This window comes from Oculina patagonica, chromosome 12 (assembly GCF_052425735.1).
Source record: "Oculina patagonica isolate OP01 chromosome 12, crgOcupat, whole genome shotgun sequence".
Lineage (NCBI taxonomy): Eukaryota > Metazoa > Cnidaria > Anthozoa > Scleractinia > Oculinidae > Oculina > Oculina patagonica.
In genome coordinates this window covers 30,688,071-30,707,860 of record NC_135769.1, presented here as the reverse complement: position 1 = coordinate 30,707,860, position 19,790 = coordinate 30,688,071, and the positions used below count along the sequence as shown (strand labels likewise).

Below are 19,790 nucleotides of genomic sequence, written 5' to 3'. Positions count from 1 at the left end.
CTGACATATGCAGAATTAATATCGTTTTTAAAAAGATGAAAGCAATTTGCTACTGATCTAAACTGCGGTCATGCCTGAGATCTATCAATCCAAAATATCATTTAGCTTGTAAGAGATAAAACATTTTTCAATTTATAAGCCCACGTTGCGTGCTATAGTTAAGATGAATTCATATCAAGTGGTTGATAATTTTTTTATTTTTTCCTGTCTCCGTTTTAGAGATTTCTGAAAGTCACACAGACCACACGAATTACGTCGACCTTTTAATTTCACAAGAAATTATTTTTTTTCGATATATACCGATAAATATATACAATTTTAATTATTTTTTTTTCAATTTATTGCTTTATTCTGGTTAGTAAAACTTCGTTTTTTCTTTTGTATTTTAAAAAGAAGATTCCTCTTCACTGCTGAATAAGTTTGTTCTGAAAACTTAACAGGGGACAGGGGAGTAGGTTGTATAAATCAAAAGTTAAATTAGAAATGATTTCGCAATTGCGTGCTGTGAGTTATGAGCAATAAATGTTGTTTTGATATATCAAAGGAAACCAATTGAAATGAGTAGAAACTTACTTTAAAACAGAGTCATAAAATCAAAATATATATGCACCTTTTTTGAAAAAACTACTAGCCAAGTTTTAGCTGATAATTGTATTTAATATGTCGTATACCCGAAGAAAATTGTGCAGAATTAAACAGAAATACGAAAGCTAATTTTATTATTTGTAAGAGCATTCAATTTAATGGTACTCTCAGAATTAAAAGGACGTTTCCAAAGCGAGCGTAAACACACATCTTTTAAAATCGTTAAATACGCTTTCTTTGCGCGCGCTAGCAGGTTGATGGCAAAATTAAGCCAGATTAAACATCCTCGCTTGAGATCAGGAGAATTTAACTGATTCTGATAGCAAATTATATCGCAATCGCTGGCTATTGATATCTATCGCAAGTGTATATTCCTACTTCAGACATTAACTCGCCGTTATATTCTACTGTGACTAAACAGAAATGTCAATTTGTAGGAAAGTGCGCGCGCGTTTCGTCCGATCCCAAAAAGTCTAAATTATAAACACAGAATTTTACTTGTAAACTGCAATTGCTAAGTTTTTAGATATATATAAAAGGATATGGCCATTTTATCAGTTGAATCATCCAGCGTCTTGCTTTGCTGTTCTTAGAGATAACAAAGCAAGAGACGGCTTCAAACTCGGAGCTCCCGTCGATGTCATCTTGTGTTGACGTTTTTACATCGTTTGTCGCGAGGTTTTCCTCCATATTGTCAGAAGCCGGCATTTGTTTTGTCAAGTGGTAGCTCAGCCGTAAAAGTGGTCATTTCGCAGGTTTACCTTGATAAATGGAATGTTCGCACGTTTGGAAATCCCTCACTTGCTTTTTCCATGATGTTTATCACAAAAACAGACGTTGTTGGTACATCCGGCGCAATGTGCGTCATATGTGGACTTTCAATTTTCCTCGTGAAAGGAAACTACATCTCCTAGCAATAACAAAATATTCAAAACATTAATATACTAGTTGGATTTGACGCCTTGGCGTAAACTAAAGCCGCAGATGAAGCAACAATAACTGAAAATGAAATTCACTTAAAAGCGTCGGGGAAATGTCTCCGACGCTGAAATCGACTGCACTTTTATGAAAATTAAACCTGCACAAAATCGAGGCCTTTTAAACCTAGAATTTAATGGCCATTTAGGTAACTTTGGTGTTAAACAAAGACGCCAGCTGCTGTGTCATTTCCCATGATATTAAAACCCTATTTGCAGCACTTACAACTAAACGTGTTTGAATTCCCATCCATTTTTCCATTGAGTGGGTTTCTAGTCGATTTGCTCGGTGAAAATTTTGCTCAAATGCCAAGCCGAAAAATAATTAACATATTACCGGCTATAAAACAAAAAAGTTTACTTTACGATATGGTAATCATAATGATAAATGAAAGTCGAATCTAACAAAGTGAGCCAATGCCAGTCTTCAAGTTAATTGCAGCTGACTTTCTGGCAGAATTGTATGTTTTAGCAATTTTCGATTTTAATTTGCTGCGTTTTGAATTTATTTTCTGAATACAAGTTTTAGTTTTTCTCTTTCTCGGTGGTCAGCGCAGAAAATCATTTAATAACAAAAACACAAATGAAAGTAAACAGATCGGCGTGCGGTAGAAGGCTGTACGAGAGATTAACATATTTTATAATGCTGAACATCCAGCTTTTTCTAAACAATTATGTTCCTTTGGTTGAATTTCCATAAAAGCAACACTTTTTCTTCATGTCGGGTGTGAACTGCATTGAAAATTACGGTTTTCAATGACTAACTAGCATGTTAATCATGTTTTGAAAATTTCCTCTGTGATAAAAATATTTGTCGCCTATACGCTATAATTCTAACAAATAAGATAACGAGGCCATGGCGATATACCGTCAGGAGCCCATTACTATAATATCTTGAGACGGTCTGTCGGGCATTGCAAGGAAATAATTTGGTCTCCGCGTGCGGGCCTGGTACCCAATGAATTCTTATGAAGAGTTGTGGGTAACTTTTACTACCGTACAAGCTCTTGAAAGACCCAGGGACTTCTTTCTTTTGAAAACCTTTTGAGGGCGCTGGAGTGGACCTTAATAGAAGGGGTGGGGGGGCTTATTTCAAACCATATATCAGTTAGGGTACATATCAAAGAATAAAGGGGAGTTTTAATGTGTTAATGCTTCTTATCCATAATTAAAAAGTCAATGTGGTGAATGAAAATGGGGGGCTAATAAGACCCTTTTACATGAGCTTAAAATGGCGTGCGATTTATAAAAGGGAATGCAACAACTCAAATATTTTATCACTTTTTTTAAATGTCGTTTTCATTTTTCTTGTTTAACCGGCTTGCTCATAAAACCAACATAAAATATTACTTCAGCGCTTTCTTGGGCTCGTTAATAAACTTAATTATTTTTATCTATTAGTTTCCAGCAACAAAACTTCTATTTTTTTCACAGCTGTGAGTTTTCATTTACCGAGTATTTTCTACGGAAGATTCGCGGGAGGAACAAATATTCATAGTCGACAGTTTCCACGCAACACGGCGCCCCATCTATTTTAAGTAACGAGTCAACATAGTCAATTTAATAACAGGAAAGGGAACAACAAACCTTTGTTCTTGATTTGTAATAAGGAGGCGTGAAACAAAATATGTCTTAAAATAGCAGTGTGTTTGGAAACAAGTACAGCGAACATTAAGACATTCAGCTTGGCGTGCCTTTTGCTTGAAACAGAGTTTAAAAATTTACTCGTCAGATTTTCTGGGCTCGCTAATCAACTAAGATACTTTTTATAAATTTGCAACCCCCCAAAACTCGTATTTTTTAATGTTAAGTTTCCTTTTTAACAGTTTAAAGAGAATATTCATGAGACAAAAAGACAGTTTTTTACGACAGTTTCGTTTTTCAGTGTGCGTTCTATCTGTTAAGTTTTAGACAACATGTCGATATAACCAATTTTAAAAAATATCAGGAAAGGTAATATAAAACAGCAGTAAATGTTAAGTAAGTATTACAATATAAAGACATTTCCACGTTGTGTCTTTTTTCTGACATGCATGCTTGAAATATAGTTTAAAAATGCGTCTTCAGGCTATTTATATATTAGGTTGTTGCGTACGGTAAATTTTAATCGGTTGAAGATTGACTTGAGCGGTTTTCGCTTATTGGAGAATAAGATTCCTCCACCTGTATGCAGATCAGAGGACGAGACTTTTTTTTCAGATGTTGCACGGCTTTTATAAATTGACAAAATGGGCAAAAATTATTGGTTTGAATGACTTGTTTCCTTCCTCTAGGAAACCAAGAATTTATACTTGGCACGATAACAAAAGCTATTTGACAACAGCAATTACGGTTTTATTTTTTGCCGATTCGCCGCCTAATTTTCGTTTTGTTCATATATTTTTCATCGCTGAAACTGGCAGAAAACCAAACATTGCTATTATAGCCATGATCCGCGGACTATTTCAAAGTGAACTTTTGTATCTGAACAGGAATTCTTGTTTTCAGTTGTTCAGTCCATTTATCAAGTCGTCCTAAAGTAATTGTGTCGAGAATGTTCGGTACTAAAATTTATGACTGAATTTAGTCGATAAACAAGGACTCTAATGCGTGCACCTGTTTCAAGCAAAGTAGGAGATAGAAATTTGCATAATGGCATATGAAACTGGTAGACGAAGCTACGAAACACTAACTACAAGCGATGTAAACTGTTTAATTAAGGAAGCGAAAAACTGCTTATGTCATAAAACATTGATGCACTAGCTGTTTTTAAAACTGAGATCTACCGTCGAAACTGTAATAAACTGCGAGTGAATAACCTTTTTTGTGAAATGACAATTTGGTTACCAAAACACTGTAAAAATCATTTCCCATGTAGAGAAAAATAAACATTGGTCGATGTTAGAAGTTTTTCTTTAAAAAAAAATACGCAATTTTATTTACGGATAAAGCGAAATAACAACAATGTTTTCGTTTGTTAACATAGAACTCCACTGAATATGACTTTAAATAAACTGGCGGTCTTTAAATCTGTCTTGGATTCATCAGTCGTTCAGTTTAGTTGAATTATACCCGACACAGTGCGAAATCAAAAAAAAAAAACATACGGCCTGGTATTACCTAAAATTTAACTACTTTAAAACCAGTGATCAACTAAGTGTTTTTAGTAGCAATACCTTCATAGGGAGAACCGACGGAAAGATGGAGGTAAGACCATCAATTTTATCATATATCTTAAACTCTTGTGTGAATTAAAAAACTAAACTGCGGTTCGGAATGTTATAATACTATCTGGTTCGTTGAAGCAGTTCAATCCAAAATATTTCTTCAACTCAGTTCAAAATACGAATTTTTACCAGGTATATAAAATGCGCCCATACCTTCCTTTAATTTTGTAATTGCAATAATACGATTTAGAAATGGATCAGTTTTCTCGGTGAAAGCCAGCACGACATATATATTTAGAGTTATGTTATCTCATAATATATATTACGGTAATTCGTGCTATACTGCTGGTTGGGGCCGGTTATACGATAAATTATTGAAATATGGAAAATCTACTTACGTCCTTAGCAAATGCAAAATTTCCATCTTTTAAAGAAAGTACGATATATTTCTTGCATGTGCACTGGCTAGAGACTAATATAAGATTTGCACGTTAAACGGCGGTGAGAAAAGAAATGTCGAATTTACTTACTTGCCTTATGATACTCCTTCTGAGCTCAGTTGTGTCAAATCTATCTTCTCTTTTGCACAGGTTCCGGCTTCTTTACGTCACCCAGTAAAACAAAACAGGTTTTAAAATATGTTCTTCTAAAATGTTCACCTCAAAAGCTATGCGTCTGGGGACGTCTTGGCATTCAACTGAGTCACTCACTTTGCGCAAGGCAGTGCGCAGGGCAACATTGAGCTTATAAACCGGCAACGTTGTTATTTTTCGTGCCCATTACAAGGCGACGTTGTCAAAAATAATACCGAACTGAATACGTATATGCAGGGTTTAGTCGTTAAACAAGATGGAATATATTAAAGACAACAGCTGAACTCATTATCAGTTTGAGTCGGCAACCTTAAACTGAGGCGCGAAGCCAACAGGGACGAGAAAATCGACAGTGAAAATTAAAAATAAACTTTCCTATCTAGTCAAACCGTTTTAATATTTTTCTTTTTTAACAACTAAGGACAGTTGCCGCCCGAGTTAATAAAAACTCACTCCAGTTCATGAATATTATGCAGTTGATTTCCGTTCCGACCGCGCTGTCAAGATGGCAAAAGAATATTAATGAACAAAAACCCCTGGTGGGTAGCGTTATTATTCACTCGCATAATTAAACGTTGTTTTGCCTTTCATCTATGCATATGATAGTACAAAACGTAATTGTACGTCAAAACAAGATGAAATGAAAAAGGACATATTTTAATGTAATTTGTGCAGGCAGAGACTGGAAGAGAAAACGGATAATTCGTTTACAGTACAACTGATTCTTTAAAAGTCTTTTCTTATTCTTCTCAGGCGTTCGTGCGTACGTTGATGATACCCTCGCCGTGATGCACAGTGAAGATTTGTGTCCGTCTACATATATAAGTCACATAAGCTTTTCAGCCGTTCCATTTTTTCGCCTTTCGTGCTTCGATCTCGCTCAGCAAGCTGCCTTTGCGGCTATTTATCCATGCATCCCGGGTCTTTAACCGCACGTTGCCTCCTGCATTGTCCAAATAAATCGCTGGTACTCATTTATTTTCCGGCTGTAGAGAGGCACTGTGAGAGTTAAGTGACTTCCTCAAGAAAATAGCACAATAACCCCATCCAGGGCTCGACTGCTTCCCCGGGACTGCTCAATCCATCCAGCCGAGAGTCCAGCGCTTCCAGAGGTCATGATATTCCCGATTTTGGCTCCTGGTCTCCGCCAACACCTTCTTGCTGTATCATTAAAAAGATATTTAAGTTTTACACCAATATTTTTGCGTTGGCAGGCTTCGGGATTTTGAATTGGATGGACAAAAGGACTGGACTGGACTGAACTGGATTCCTGAACCTGTATCCGAATTTTCCAAATTTCCGTTACATTGACTTCCGGTTGTAAGCTCGTTCCCAGATTCTTCACTGCAAGAGGTCACTCAAGGTTGCGAAGCGCCGCTGAAGTGAGATTGCCTTCATTCCGTACTGGCGCGCTTTGAGCCGGTCTTTAGAAAATCGCTTCCTCGTAAAATACACAGATTTAAGAGAGAAAAATGTCGACAACAGACTTGCTTTACTTGGCCATGCTGCTAGGATCGATTCCATTTGGTCATCTGGTGAAACTTTCCGGCTCGCCTGCTCGGAAACAGTTCTTGTCTACAGTTGCTGGAATATGCTTGTCAATGGCGCTGGTGGGATTTTGGGGAATTTTGCATTCGTTTGTGACGATTTTAGGCACATATTTGATAGTTGTTTCGCTTGGCCCAAGGTAAGACTATTTTTACACAAGATTGTCCTATTCAATTCCCAAAATATTGGAGGTAATTTGCGACCTAAGGCGTAAAGATTAGAATCAAGAAATCTACGTGGATAATCAACCTAGATTCTTATTTCACCAATCTTTTTGCTACTGTAGGCATTGCTAGCTTATACAAGTTACTAGCGCTTGTTGGTAAGTCAACGCTTCTGCTACTGCTTTGAATAATTCGTAGGCATTATAAATTAAGTTAAATTACATGTACACACGTGGTACAATGACCTTTGCACGATAAACATTTAATATTTATAACATAGTCCTTGATATAGATGAGTTAACATGACCCGTGTCAGTTTGAGCGGAACCACATAACATGAGTAATTTTCTCTTCACATTTCAAATCGAAACCCCGTCTTCAAGTTTCTTTGTGGAGACTTTAGAACTACAAATAACCTGCAATTAGGTTTTCCTTTTTGCAGCAGGAGGAGTTTCCTCTCTCCTCCTGCTGCAGAAAAAGAAAGAATGTCTGATTGTAGGTTAAGCTACAAACCCATGGTAGTCTGTTTCCTTGGGCTACTCCGGGTAAACAAACTACTATTCAAAGTGGAAGCCTCTCTGAAGGTTGTACATCTCAGAAAAACTGGTTTGTGGAAAATAGGGAGTATTTTTAGCGCTGAAGGTGTGCGCCTCTAGGGGGGTCTGGAAGCATGTTCCACCAGGAAATTTTGCAAATTTAGGTTCTCTCAAGTGCCATTTCCGGCATTTTGACATCATTTCTGAGTTATTCTATTAGGTCTTTATTCTTTTCACAAACATTTTTGGTACTTTTCTTTACTTTTGCTACACTCAGATCGCAAAAAAGTACTTTGTTTTCAGAATTTCATGATAAATCGGGAGAATCTGATAAAAATCGGGAGAGCGGGAGGCAACGCATCAAATCGGGAGGGTTAGAATCTCTGAAGCTCTAACAAGTGAAGTGCATACATATGAACTAACACTGGTCATGGCTCATTCTTTCTCCATGTTTTTTATAGGCGCAGTGAGTGGGTGGCATTTCTCTATGTGTTTGGTTATTTGTTCTTCTTCCGTACCTGCACATACTTTGGCTTTGAGAAGCCACCAGAACACAGCAATGCTATTCAGCTCTTGGTTACATTGAGAGTAAGTTTGTAAGAAACTTAATTTCCAAGATTATAGCTACAATCACATTAGAGCTCTTTTCAGTTGAGTGTTCCAATTGAATTTGCTTTTGCTTTGGTTTTACATTACTACGATTAGTGATTGGTAAAAGATCGTGCGCCACTTTTTCAGCCAATCACGAGTAAAACCAATCCTGTCTCGCTTGCACATGTTTTCCTCCCACTGGGCACTGGCTACATATTTGCTTTGAGTTTTGATTGGTTCACTGGATTGTCTGTGTGTTTTGCGATGGTCCAGTGAGAGTGATTACTTTGGTTTTGGTTTTACGTTGCTCATTTGAAAACCACGCTGCAAGTCTGAAATTTATTTTTATGTTTACTTTTTTACTAAGTTCAAGTTTAAACAACATGACGGTTTTTATAGAAAAAAAAGATAATCAATGTAACAAATTTTGCAAGTATTGAGCAATCACTGATTTAACATGCCATGTTGCACTCTTGAAAGTTTTTAAGCATTCAAGCTAAATCAAAGTAAAATTATCAACCATGGGATGTAACATTGTGCTATAAATTCAATATAGTTCAAAATTCACAGAACCAATACTTATTTTAATATTTATCTTGTTTTTGCCTTTTGCAGTGTTGTACTTTGCCTTTTGAAATATTTGACTCAGAGGTAAACGATGAGGCAGATTCCAAGAAATCAAAGCGTCCATCATTTTATGAGTTTCTCAGCTATTCCTATTGTTACTGTGGACTGACCACCGGGCCGTACTATCGCTACAAGACGTTCAAAGACATGATCCATCAAGAACATCCTGAACAGATCTCCACCGTCATCCCAGCAATGAGAAATCTTAAGACTTTACCTTTTTTTGGTATACTTTACCTCATCATAAACCACTACTTTCCAATCAAGCACATAACAACTAATGAGTATGTCAACCACCCCTGGGGGATGTTGTACCAGCTAGCGTACCTTGTGCCAACATTTATTGGGTTTCGATGGCGCTTTTACGTAGGTTGGTTATTAGCTGAGAGCTGCTGTATGACACTTGGCTTAGGAGCATATCCATTTCAAACTGATCCTAAACCTGGACTAGGGCCTACTAAAACAATACCAGAACAAAACGGCATGGTCAATAAAGAGGCAAGTTCAGAGCAAAATGATGAACCATATAAAGACACCCACAGGTATTGTTAATAACTGGATGCATAAGGAGAATACCGGTAACAATTTTCAATCCACCGTACTCAAAAAGATGGCGACTGGTACATTTAACCATTATGATTCTTATCGCACAAAACCCCTAAAGCCACTCTTCAATATTAAAATGCACTATATATAATGATTGTGATTTTTTGTTTTGTTTTCTTTTGTCCTTAACATTTACTTAACTTATCTTCATATACATGTAACACACAACAGTAATCACCTATAAAATTAGTAGCTTGGTCCATACAGCAATTTATGGATCATTGTTTCTTCTCCCTTTTTGTGGCCCTCACACTCTTTGAAAATCAATAGGGAGGAGAAAACTCACTTAATAACTTACCGAACAGACCTTGATAAGAAGTATTTAATAAATGAATAAATAATCATTTATGGTAAACATGTGTCTTAATTCTGTTATCCTGTTATCCATCTTCACAGCTTTGAGACTATACACAACATAAATATATTTGAGGTGGAGTTTTCACCATCCATGTCAAATACAATGAAGAACTGGAACTTGACAGTGCAATGGTGGATTGCTACCTACATTCACAGAAAAGCACCATTTAAGAACAGAAATTTACGGTGAGCTTCTTAAAAATTGTTTTCAAAATCAAACTTCACCATTTCAATAATAATAATGTTATTATGGTGAGCTTTTATTCTAAACTTGAAAAAGTTGTAATTAATAATTATTATGACAAGAAGCCCTCAGTTAGCAATTTATTTTACTTTTGAACTAAAATGCATGCAAGAAATTTATAGCAATTTATTTAAATTCAGGGATGTTACATTGTAAAAATACATAGTATTATTCTCCAAGCTTGTCATTGCTAGTGCATTGCAATCTTTCCAAGTCAAAACTGTTTGTTTGTTCCTAGTTATTGTCACTCCATCGATTCTTTTTCTACTGATTAGAAAACTATTTTTTTCTTTTTTTACAATGTTCTTCAGGGCGGTGGTGGTGGGGGGGGGGGGGGGCGGGGGGGTTGGAATGATACTTTACTTTTTAATAGAACTTTGCTCCCTCCTGTACAAAACCTGCAGATTAGGCAGCTCTGGGAAGGGAGTAACCACCTTTCCCAAGCCTTTATTTACCTAATCAGAAAACTTAGTGGTTCAACTACATACTAACTGATAACATAATTTTCATTATTTTTTTCTAGAATGTTCACTACACTGTTTGTGAGTGCCTTTTGGCATGGCGTCGCTCCTGGATATTATCTCACGTTCATGTGTGTTCCACTGGTAGTTATAGCTGAGGTGCGAATGGAGAAAGCCATCAAGCCTTACTTGTCGCCAAAACTCGGTTACTACTATGACTGGCTGAGCTGGTTTTTCCATTATCGTTCCATGGAGTATCTTGGATGCGGATTTATGCTGCTTCAGCTTGCTCCATGTTGGGCGGCATGGAAGAGCATGTATTTCATCGGCCATATCATCCTATTGGCATTTATACTTATTCCTTTCTTTATTCCTAAGAAGCATAGCAGTGACAAAGAAGCCAGGAAAAAGTTGTCTTGATTAGCAACATATTATAACATGACTGTATTAAAAGATTATTTTGTGATTTTAGTATTAATTTTGTTAACATACTTTAGGACAAATAATTATGACAAAAAAGTTGGAAATATTAGCTATTTATTTTAAGCTAACATAAAGCTTGGAAAGTAGCAGGTTACAGTTTTTATGGGGTGGGGTTGCTGGCCCCACAACCAACGCTTCTCCTTTACCCTGGCTTAGGACTGGCAGGGAACTCATTGTATGAACCAATTTTCAGGCCAAGTTCCAATCCATTCCGTCATAACAAATAAAATATTTTGGAGAGACTGTCACATAAGGAATCGGATAAAATGATGAAACGTTTTGAAAAATAGTTATAATAGTACACCAGAACAGAGTAATTACGTAATTATGCTTATTCCAAATCACTTGTAAGATTCCACATTTTGCCTCAAAAAATCAGCCCAACTTGGGATATCTGTCAAATCTAGTTTAATTAGAAAATTATTTGAGACATCTTTTAAATTAGAATAAAACTCAATGCATTATGCTTTGATACAGTATCTAATAATATTACATTTTTTTTGCTTTTCACAAGATTGACATGATGTTTCACTGTTAAAAAAATATTTTCCAAGTCTTTTGTTTGGAACTCAAAATGTTGGATCTATCTCATCTCTGATCATGATTGCACATACATTTTGATGAACATGAAAATGGTATAATATATATTTTGTATGAGATTTTATGCATGTATTTCGGGTTATTGTCAGTATAAATTATTTTTCAGTAACATAAATTGTAATTGATATTAGATGGTAAGGTAGATGTTTATTTCTTTAGAACAATAAACCAATAAATTTCCGATAAAAAACAAACAAACTTTCTGATGTCAATGCAAATTCTCAATTCAAGTCTACATTTTTGTCAATGCCAGTTGGGAGAGTTTGGAAAGCCATCCCTCAACTCTGACTGGCTTTTTCTTTTTTTCTCTTTTTTCATCTTTTTTTCCTCTTCGCCTTCTAAGGGTGGTATCGCGTTGTCGCAAAACTTAAATATTATCTTTTATAAAATAAGAAAAAAAAAATATTGCCGTGCACTGGCCGGGAATCGAACCCGGGCCTCCCGCGTGGCAGGCGAGAATTCTACCACTGAACCACCAGTGCAAGTCATAGTATGTAACAGAAAATTTTTTTACTTATCATATTTGACAAAAGGTAAGCACAAAGAAAATCTTTTTTGTAATTCTGCTGTCGTCCATTATTTACAACTGTAAAAGTAACATAGAAATAATGTATTTACGGCCGAGTAACATCCGCTAACCGGCTATTTTTCGCACAATATACTGCTGTATTAAACAAGCGTTGACACGTGGACTGCAAAAATTAGCATACATCAATAAGCAAACTGCTCTAACGAACAACCGCAGACCAATTCCCTTTCGATGTTGTAAATTTTGAGTTTTTCAGAACCGGTCTTTGATCTCCAGTTGGTAAATTTTTATATTCTGGGCCACGAAAGCAGGTTAAAATGATACCAAACTATAATCCTGTGACTCAAGCTCTCCTTGGGACATTATTTACATGGGGAGTAACAGCATTAGGGTCTGCTCTTGTGTTTGTTTTCAACAGCGGTCAGGTAAAATTTTTATGGAGGTCTATTTGCTCACTTTTCTCGAACACCGTATAAAAGCAGTGCTTTATCAATCTTCCCGCAATTTTTTTCGAAAGTGATGTTTGCTTCAATCTCGACAGAGAAAAGTTCTTGATGCAAGCCTGGGATTTGCCGCTGGGGTAAGAAATTTGTTATGTGTGTTCAGCTTACATAATAAAGCACTGAATAAAGCTTTAAGTATAAGTACGTTAGCACGGTGGGATATAAGCCTGCATTATACTCTCAAAGGCGGAAATATTACGAAATTTTCATACATTTCTTCATTTGTCGTTTCTCGTAATTTTGTGGTTTATCAAGACAATATCTGGCAACACTATAAAATACCGGGCCACTTATTTGCATTTTATTGAATTTGAATGGTTCTTTTTGTTTCTATAAGCTTCACACTAAAGCCCGGGCCAAACGAGGATGAGAGTTGATGAGAGTTCAAACTCCCGCTCTCATTTGGCGGGGAACTCTCATGCACTCTCATCGACTTTGAACGTGCTCAAATTTTTCATAAGAGTGGATTGGATGAACTCTTGTTCTCGTTTGCCCCGAGTTGAGGAGAGTTGACGAAAACTCTCATGAGAGTCAACTGTCATGAACTCTCATCCTTGTATACCTGCCAACTTTTTCTGGGTCAAAGGCGTGAGATTTTTATCCTGAGAGTGCCAGGATTTCCGAAGATGATACGACAAATATGTCCGAAGTTTTCTGAAGACGTCCGAAGTATTCCGAAGACGTTCCAAACATATCCCGATCCCAGTGCATGGACGTGTTTTGCTAAGAGAGGGATTTCGGGGAAAATATCGCCATTGACTCGTTTTACATGGAGTTTTCGTTTCTCACATTGGTTTGAGTTTACATTTTTTTGGAAAGTGTGTCATTTGTGGTTGTAATAACTCACATTTTTCGGCCATGGAATTGGTTCGTAAGCGTGAGTTGGTGTGAGATCAAAGTTTTCAGGTTCTGCGATCTGCGATCATATGGAAACAGGCATCTGCGATCGTTTGTGATCGTCTGCGATCGATCGCACACGATCGCAGAAAATAGAACCAAGTTCTATTCCCTGCAATCGTCTGCGATCGCCTGCGATCGTCTGCAATCATTGCGATTATATGGAAACATAATTGCGATCAATTGCGATCAAAATTTATCCCATAATATTGTTAATCGATCCCATCATTCAACACTTTTGCGATCGTCTGCGATCGTTTGCGATCATAGTGGAACAAATTGCTCTTCCATCATTGCGATCACGGTTCAGTAAATTTCTGCGATTTTGCGATCGTCTGCGATCCAGTGCGATTGTCTGCGATCATATGGAAACCAGGCTTTAGAGCTATACAACCATACACCAACCCCTTCTATTCCATGTATTCCAGACCTATTTTACAATGAAAAGTAAGCTAAATGCACTTGTAATACAGCTATCAGGCTTATACAATCATGTATTTAATATGTATTAAATAACACAATTCATCGTAGGTCATGCTGGCAGCTTCTTACTGGTCATTGTTAGCTCCAGCTATTGAGATGGCAGAAATTTCAGGAAGTTATGGAAAAGACGGAAGGTTTGCCTTTGTCCCAGTGTCTGTAGGATTTATTCTTGGAGCGGTGTTTGTTTATGGAGCTGACAAGCTTATGCCATTCCTGGTAATTTTATAGTCTAGATAATTTTTGTGGTATATTAATCAATTATTCCATGAGCGCGCATTGGATATGTGATATGGTAGATAGCCAAGAAGGGGTGTAGTACCGAGTTGGCTATAACTATTTCATAATATGCAACAAGTGCAAGTGTAATATTTTTTTATTAAAAAAACACCGAAATTAAAGAGTAATATTTGAGCTCCCCAGCTGTTCTCACTGGCACGTACACCTACCATATTTGTGGTCCGGCATGGTATATGAGCTCATATACTATGGTCTGTAAACCAATCAAAACTCAGAAATTTCAATATACCATTGCTAGTTTTGATTAAATGTTTTTTTTTTTTTCATTTTTTAGGGTGTTGAATCATCTAACATAGCAGACACCCTTACCGGTGACTTCCAGAATGGAAGTGCATGTAAAGAAAAAGAACAAAAAGATGACATCCACCACACAGAAGTTTCCATGACTAACTTTTCAGGATACAATAGAGATACATCACACTTAACACAGAGAAGGAGGGAAAATTTACACATGGACAAAAGAGAAATTGACCAGGAAGGACAGAAATCAAGAGAACAACACGCCAGCTGGAGAAGAATACTCTTATTAATCATTGCAATTACTGTTCACAACATTCCAGGTAAAATGCTATTTTAATTTAAAGGAGCAATGTCACGATAGTTCGAGTCATTTTTTTTATTACTTCCAACTAGAAAGAAACCTCAAAATAATAGTTTTCTAGCGTAGAAAAGCAACAAAGGAGTAATAAAAACTTGAAAATAACCAAGGGTATTTTCAAATGAATGATGAAGATCGGATTATAAACAACAAACTTGAAAAAACTTGCCAGTTTTTTTCAAGATGCATTGTCTGTGACACAGCTCCTTTAAGTACAAGGCACAATGGCCTGAGGGTCTTTCTCCAGGTTCTTCGGTTTTCCTCCCTCCTTAAAAATAAACATTTCCAAATTCCAATTCGACCTGGATAGAGGACTTGCATGAAAACCAGCCAGGGCTGATGTGGCTTACTCTCTAATTATTAATAGAAATTTATTTTAATGGCCTCCAGATTGGGAGAAGTGCATACAAACTTGGTCACCAGTTGTGGTATGTTTGTGGGCAAGACACGCTCAAAATGCCGTTTACTCTGTGGCTTAATGTGATTTAGGCCAAGTTAAAGCCGGGCCAATTGCTGGTCAGCAGTGATCAGCAGATCACGCGCCATGATGTGTCATTCCGGGTTTTTCCAATTCATACGTACTGTAGTTCGTTTCTACAGTTGTAGCTCCAAAACATGTATACATGTTGCTGTTTTCTCCCTTACCCTCCCTCCCTCATTGGTGAAACTGGTACTACCGGTAAGTATATACTTTAGGGTTGTTAAGTATTTCCACTGACTTGGTCAGTGTGACAGTGTCCGGTGGATGGTTGCCACTCTCAGAGTTGCCATGGATACCTGCATGCCCTGCTCGAGCAGCCCTCCAAGTTTACTTTTTTTTCTTAGTGGCCATTTAGCCACTGACTTCTCAAGTTTGGTCGCCAGTGAAAAATTTTAGTCGCTAAATTAAGCTCATGCTTTCAATCCTTTTTATCAATAAATATTTTAGTTGCCAGGCTGGCGACTACGGTTCCAATTTAGTTGCCAGCTCCAAAATTTTAGTCGCCATGGAGACTAAAATGGTCTTAACTTGGAGGGTTGTCAAGGCTCGTTTTTGGCCTTGGAATCACCACCCACTCTCATAGGCACCAACAGCACAAGTTCTGATTTCTAACTTTAGCTTTCAAAATCAGTTTATTAGCACAATATAATACATAGGACATTTGTTCAGCTACCCCTACATAGGATGCTAGTCCTTGCATCTCAGGTTTCCAACGATTACATGTAGGTCAAAGTTAAAAAAGTTAAACTCACCGAAAGTTTCTCATTCTATTCTTGATAGAGGGTCTAGCAGTTGGAGTAGGATTTGGTGCGATAGGAAAAACAGCTTCTGCAACTTTTGAAAATGCAAGGTATGTTAATTTGAATTAACATTCAGATCATTTTATTGTAATTTCCAGTCAGTTAGTCAACATATACTATAGTAATTGACTTGTTGTCTACTTTTTCCAGAAATCTAGCAATAGGAATTGGAATTCAAAACTTTCCAGAAGGGCTTGCTGTTAGTCTCCCCCTTCGAGGAGCAGGATTTTCCACATGGAAGAGTTTTTGGTATGTTCTGGGCATCCTTTCAATAACAAAGGAAATGATTATATAATTAATGATGAAACACTAATCATTATTGTTTATTTATTAATTATCATTATATATTTTCATTACTGTACAGTGGAATCATTTTGTTATTCCTTTTTGAAGTTTTGTACAGTCACCAATTCTCGACATGATATGTACAGTATATGATAATTTATTATAAATTTTACAGTCTATGTTTGTCTTTTTGTAGCATGCCACTATGTATATATACACTGCACATGTTTCTCTGAAAATGAACAGCAGCATAAATAATTTATGAAACAATTAATTGATTGAATCTTTGCAAGCCATGTTGTCATGTGTTCCAAAGCAGAATCTTATCACCCTAAGTTGTCTGTCCAAATAAAGCTATTGATTGACAGCAAATCAATTACAGTATGTGGTAGCTTGTTTGCATTGATTTCGTAGTGTACACTGTAGAGCTGCTAACTGTAGAACATTGCCACATGTCACATTGGTGATGATCTTATACCAATCTCACTCCATTCAAGGTATGGTCAACTAAGTGGCATGGTAGAACCAATTGCTGGCCTATTTGGTGCTGTTGCAGTAGTGGTGAGGATTTTATATAACATTCCTATCATGTGCCAACTTACATGTAAACTTTTAGTTTTCACACATTTCTTTATGATTACTTTATAATGATTGATTCAGTTGTTTATCGTCATGTCTTGTTTCTATAGAACATTTTGGCATGCACAAATCTGACCCTGTTTTTAGTCAAGAAATTGTTCAAGGAAAACTTAGAGCGTGTTTTTTTATTCACTGTTCTGTAAAATACACACATTTTTCTATTCCGCAATCCTATTCCGGAATAGACGGAACGCCATCCCTTCCATTCTGCTCCCAAGGGCAGAATGAACCGAATGTTGCGAATGAAAATCCAAGATGGCTGACGGCGAGATGAGCGCTGCGGATTCAAATACGTCTCCGTCAGTGAAAAAATCAGGCTGCACTTTTGGATACAATGAAACATTGCTTCTAATTACATTGCCGGCACCAGTGATGTCAGTGATGTGTCGTACATGAAAAAGGCAATTTGGCAAATGATTGCGGACGACATGAATAAAAGTGGTTACTCTCTGTCGGAAACAAACTGCGAAAACAGGTGGAAGTGCCTTACTTCGTTCCCGAAGTGCGAAGACAACAACAACAAGAGTGGAAGGAGCAGAAAAGAGTGCAAGTTCTATAAAAAGTTGGCAGAAGTGTACGGTTTTTTATGCCGACAAATCCGAATTATTCCAAGCATTCCGTACCAACCATTCTTATTCCAGAATTGTGGATAAAAAACGTGCCCTTAGATACAGGACAGTGTATTGTTGCTAGGGCTGAATAGTTTACTGTCGCAGTGGTGGATCAGGGAGCAGTCCTCTGAGAATAATGCAGCACATTTGCACCCCTCCTCCTCCCCCCTTACCCAAAAACCCAATAATCATACCTATTAAGTTTAATGTAAGTTAAGCCAGTGGCCTTTTATGTAATTATTTGTCTTTAAAACTACAGGTTGCTGAGCCCTTGTTACCATATGCCTTGGCATTTGCAGCGGGTGCAATGATCTATGTTGTAGTAGATGATATTATACCTGAGGCACAGACAAGGTTTGAGATTCACCTCTTTGCTAATTATATTATTCTATCAACTTTTTGTATTCTAATTAGAGAGATCCTTACTTAAGCTTGCATTTTTACATTACTATGTTAAGTGATTAGTTAAAAAAGTCATGCCACTTTCTCAACCAATCAGAAGTAAAACCAAAACCAATCATGACTCACTCACACACATTTTTCTGTGCTCCGTGCTTGATAAATGTATTTCCTTCGTGTTTAGATTGGTTCACTGGATTTTTTGTGTCCTTTCGTCTTATGCCACTTATTCAAAAACCGTGCTTTTATCAGTTTATAATAAGTAGTTTGGTACTAATCTGTGATAACGCCGACTGTTATTTGGGTCATACAGCAATATGTTTGGGGAGAAAGGTAATGATTATTATTTCTCAGCAAATTTTCTGTCTGAAAATATAAGAGAAGTGTTGCATGACTTTTAGATGCAAAATGTCTGTTTATTTAAACTAATGCCTGCTGTGTTCTTTTCCTTGTCTTTCAGTGGTAATGGTCGCTTGGCCTCCTGTACAACCATTGTTGGTTTTGTTGTCATGATGTCTCTAGACGTGGGACTTGGATGAGAACATGACTTTGCAGTTTAGCTTAGTTTATTTCACCATAATTTATTTCATCAATCGCGGGCTTTAGCATCGTTTAACTCCAGATATGGCTGGATTAGATACAAATACTCTGAGATGTGAAAGGTTTTCTAGAAAACAGTGGATTACAAAATATACCGTACTTTAGCAACAAACTCAAAGAAAAAGGGCGTAGAAAGAAATGAGGGAGAACTTGGATCTTTTAAGACTTTCTTTATTTTTGTTAGGATGCACATAATACCACACTAAAGGATGGTTAAATCAGCTAGCAGGCTAACAACTGCTATCCCGGCTTTACTGTACGATATTTAGACTTTATTGGAAACGATCCCTCCAGTAGCGGGGTATTCTGAAATCACTAACTCAAAGTTACACTCGATAGTGTATTTTGTTTTTCATGAACCATTGCAGTGAATTGCATCTTGCAGGGAGTCTTTAAGATCATAAGATTGCATTTAAAATTGGACAAGTAGTTTATTCAAGGTGTGATTTTGTACTATTTTAACAAAATTAATGAGAAGGGTAACTTATTTTATGTAATTTATAAAGCCATCGATATTTCCTGGTCCGGGTATTAAATATTAAGTAAATTTAATTAATAATAGATATTTTCATTGAAGTTTGTAACACGCAGTAACGTATTACAGCTTGTCGTTGTATTGAAAATCCAGAGAATCACCGGTAAAGCAATGTGCCACCATTTAGGGTATGATTTTCAAGCATTTTTGTCAGGATTGTGATGTCAAATTTCAAGTTTTGGAACGGAATAACTGTACGTGGTCATAATTTGTATTTATTCAGGTTTCAAAGCTGAACCAGTGGTTTTGGTACAAACTTGTTGAAATAAATTTGTACAGTTCATCTGATGTGTCTTGCTAGTTTTGCATAGCATATAGGGAAGCCTAGAGCCAAGTGGCACTTGCCGGACTATTTCTATTCCCCCTGAATGGGATGCTAGTCCATCGCAGGGTACTGAAATATTTTAGGCTGAAATATTGGAATATTTTTAGACTAATTATAACGTATGGCTTTCCGTTTTCAATTACAAGTTTAAAATGATCTTAGCATCAAACGTACGGCTAGTGCTGCTTTTGTTGCTTTTTAGCTAGTTTTGTCATTAAAAGAAAGGAAGAATTTTAACGGTTTAGTTGAAAACATATAACTGTATTGTATTTACACAATCAACACATGAG

At 36.8% G+C, this 19,790-nt stretch overlaps 2 protein-coding genes and 1 non-coding gene across 3 annotated transcripts; 2 read left to right on the top strand and 1 right to left on the bottom strand.

Moving 5' to 3' along the window:
• The first annotated feature begins 6,556 nt into the window (after positions 1-6,556).
• LOC144631396 (membrane-bound acylglycerophosphatidylinositol O-acyltransferase mboat7-like) lies at positions 6,557-11,687 on the top strand. Its single transcript, XM_078489823.1, has 5 exons — positions 6,557-6,988; positions 8,011-8,137; positions 8,756-9,309; positions 9,770-9,916; positions 10,498-11,687. The coding sequence occupies exons 1-5, from the start codon at positions 6,774-6,776 to the stop codon at positions 10,853-10,855; spliced, it is 1,401 nt and encodes a 466-aa protein (XP_078345949.1). The 5' UTR covers positions 6,557-6,773; the 3' UTR covers positions 10,856-11,687.
• Positions 11,688-11,929: 242 nt separating this feature from the next.
• Positions 11,930-12,000, bottom strand: Trnag-gcc (transfer RNA glycine (anticodon GCC)). Its single transcript has one exon. It is a non-coding gene; the product is annotated as a tRNA-Gly (tRNA).
• Positions 12,001-12,267: 267 nt separating this feature from the next.
• On the top strand, positions 12,268-19,458 carry LOC144631408 (zinc transporter ZIP11-like). Its single transcript, XM_078489839.1, has 9 exons — positions 12,268-12,472; positions 12,589-12,627; positions 13,979-14,146; positions 14,502-14,787; positions 16,087-16,156; positions 16,257-16,355; positions 16,889-16,952; positions 17,901-17,995; positions 18,501-19,458. The coding sequence occupies exons 1-9, from the start codon at positions 12,365-12,367 to the stop codon at positions 18,577-18,579; spliced, it is 1,008 nt and encodes a 335-aa protein (XP_078345965.1). The 5' UTR covers positions 12,268-12,364; the 3' UTR covers positions 18,580-19,458.
• The last annotated feature ends 332 nt before the right edge of the window (positions 19,459-19,790 follow it).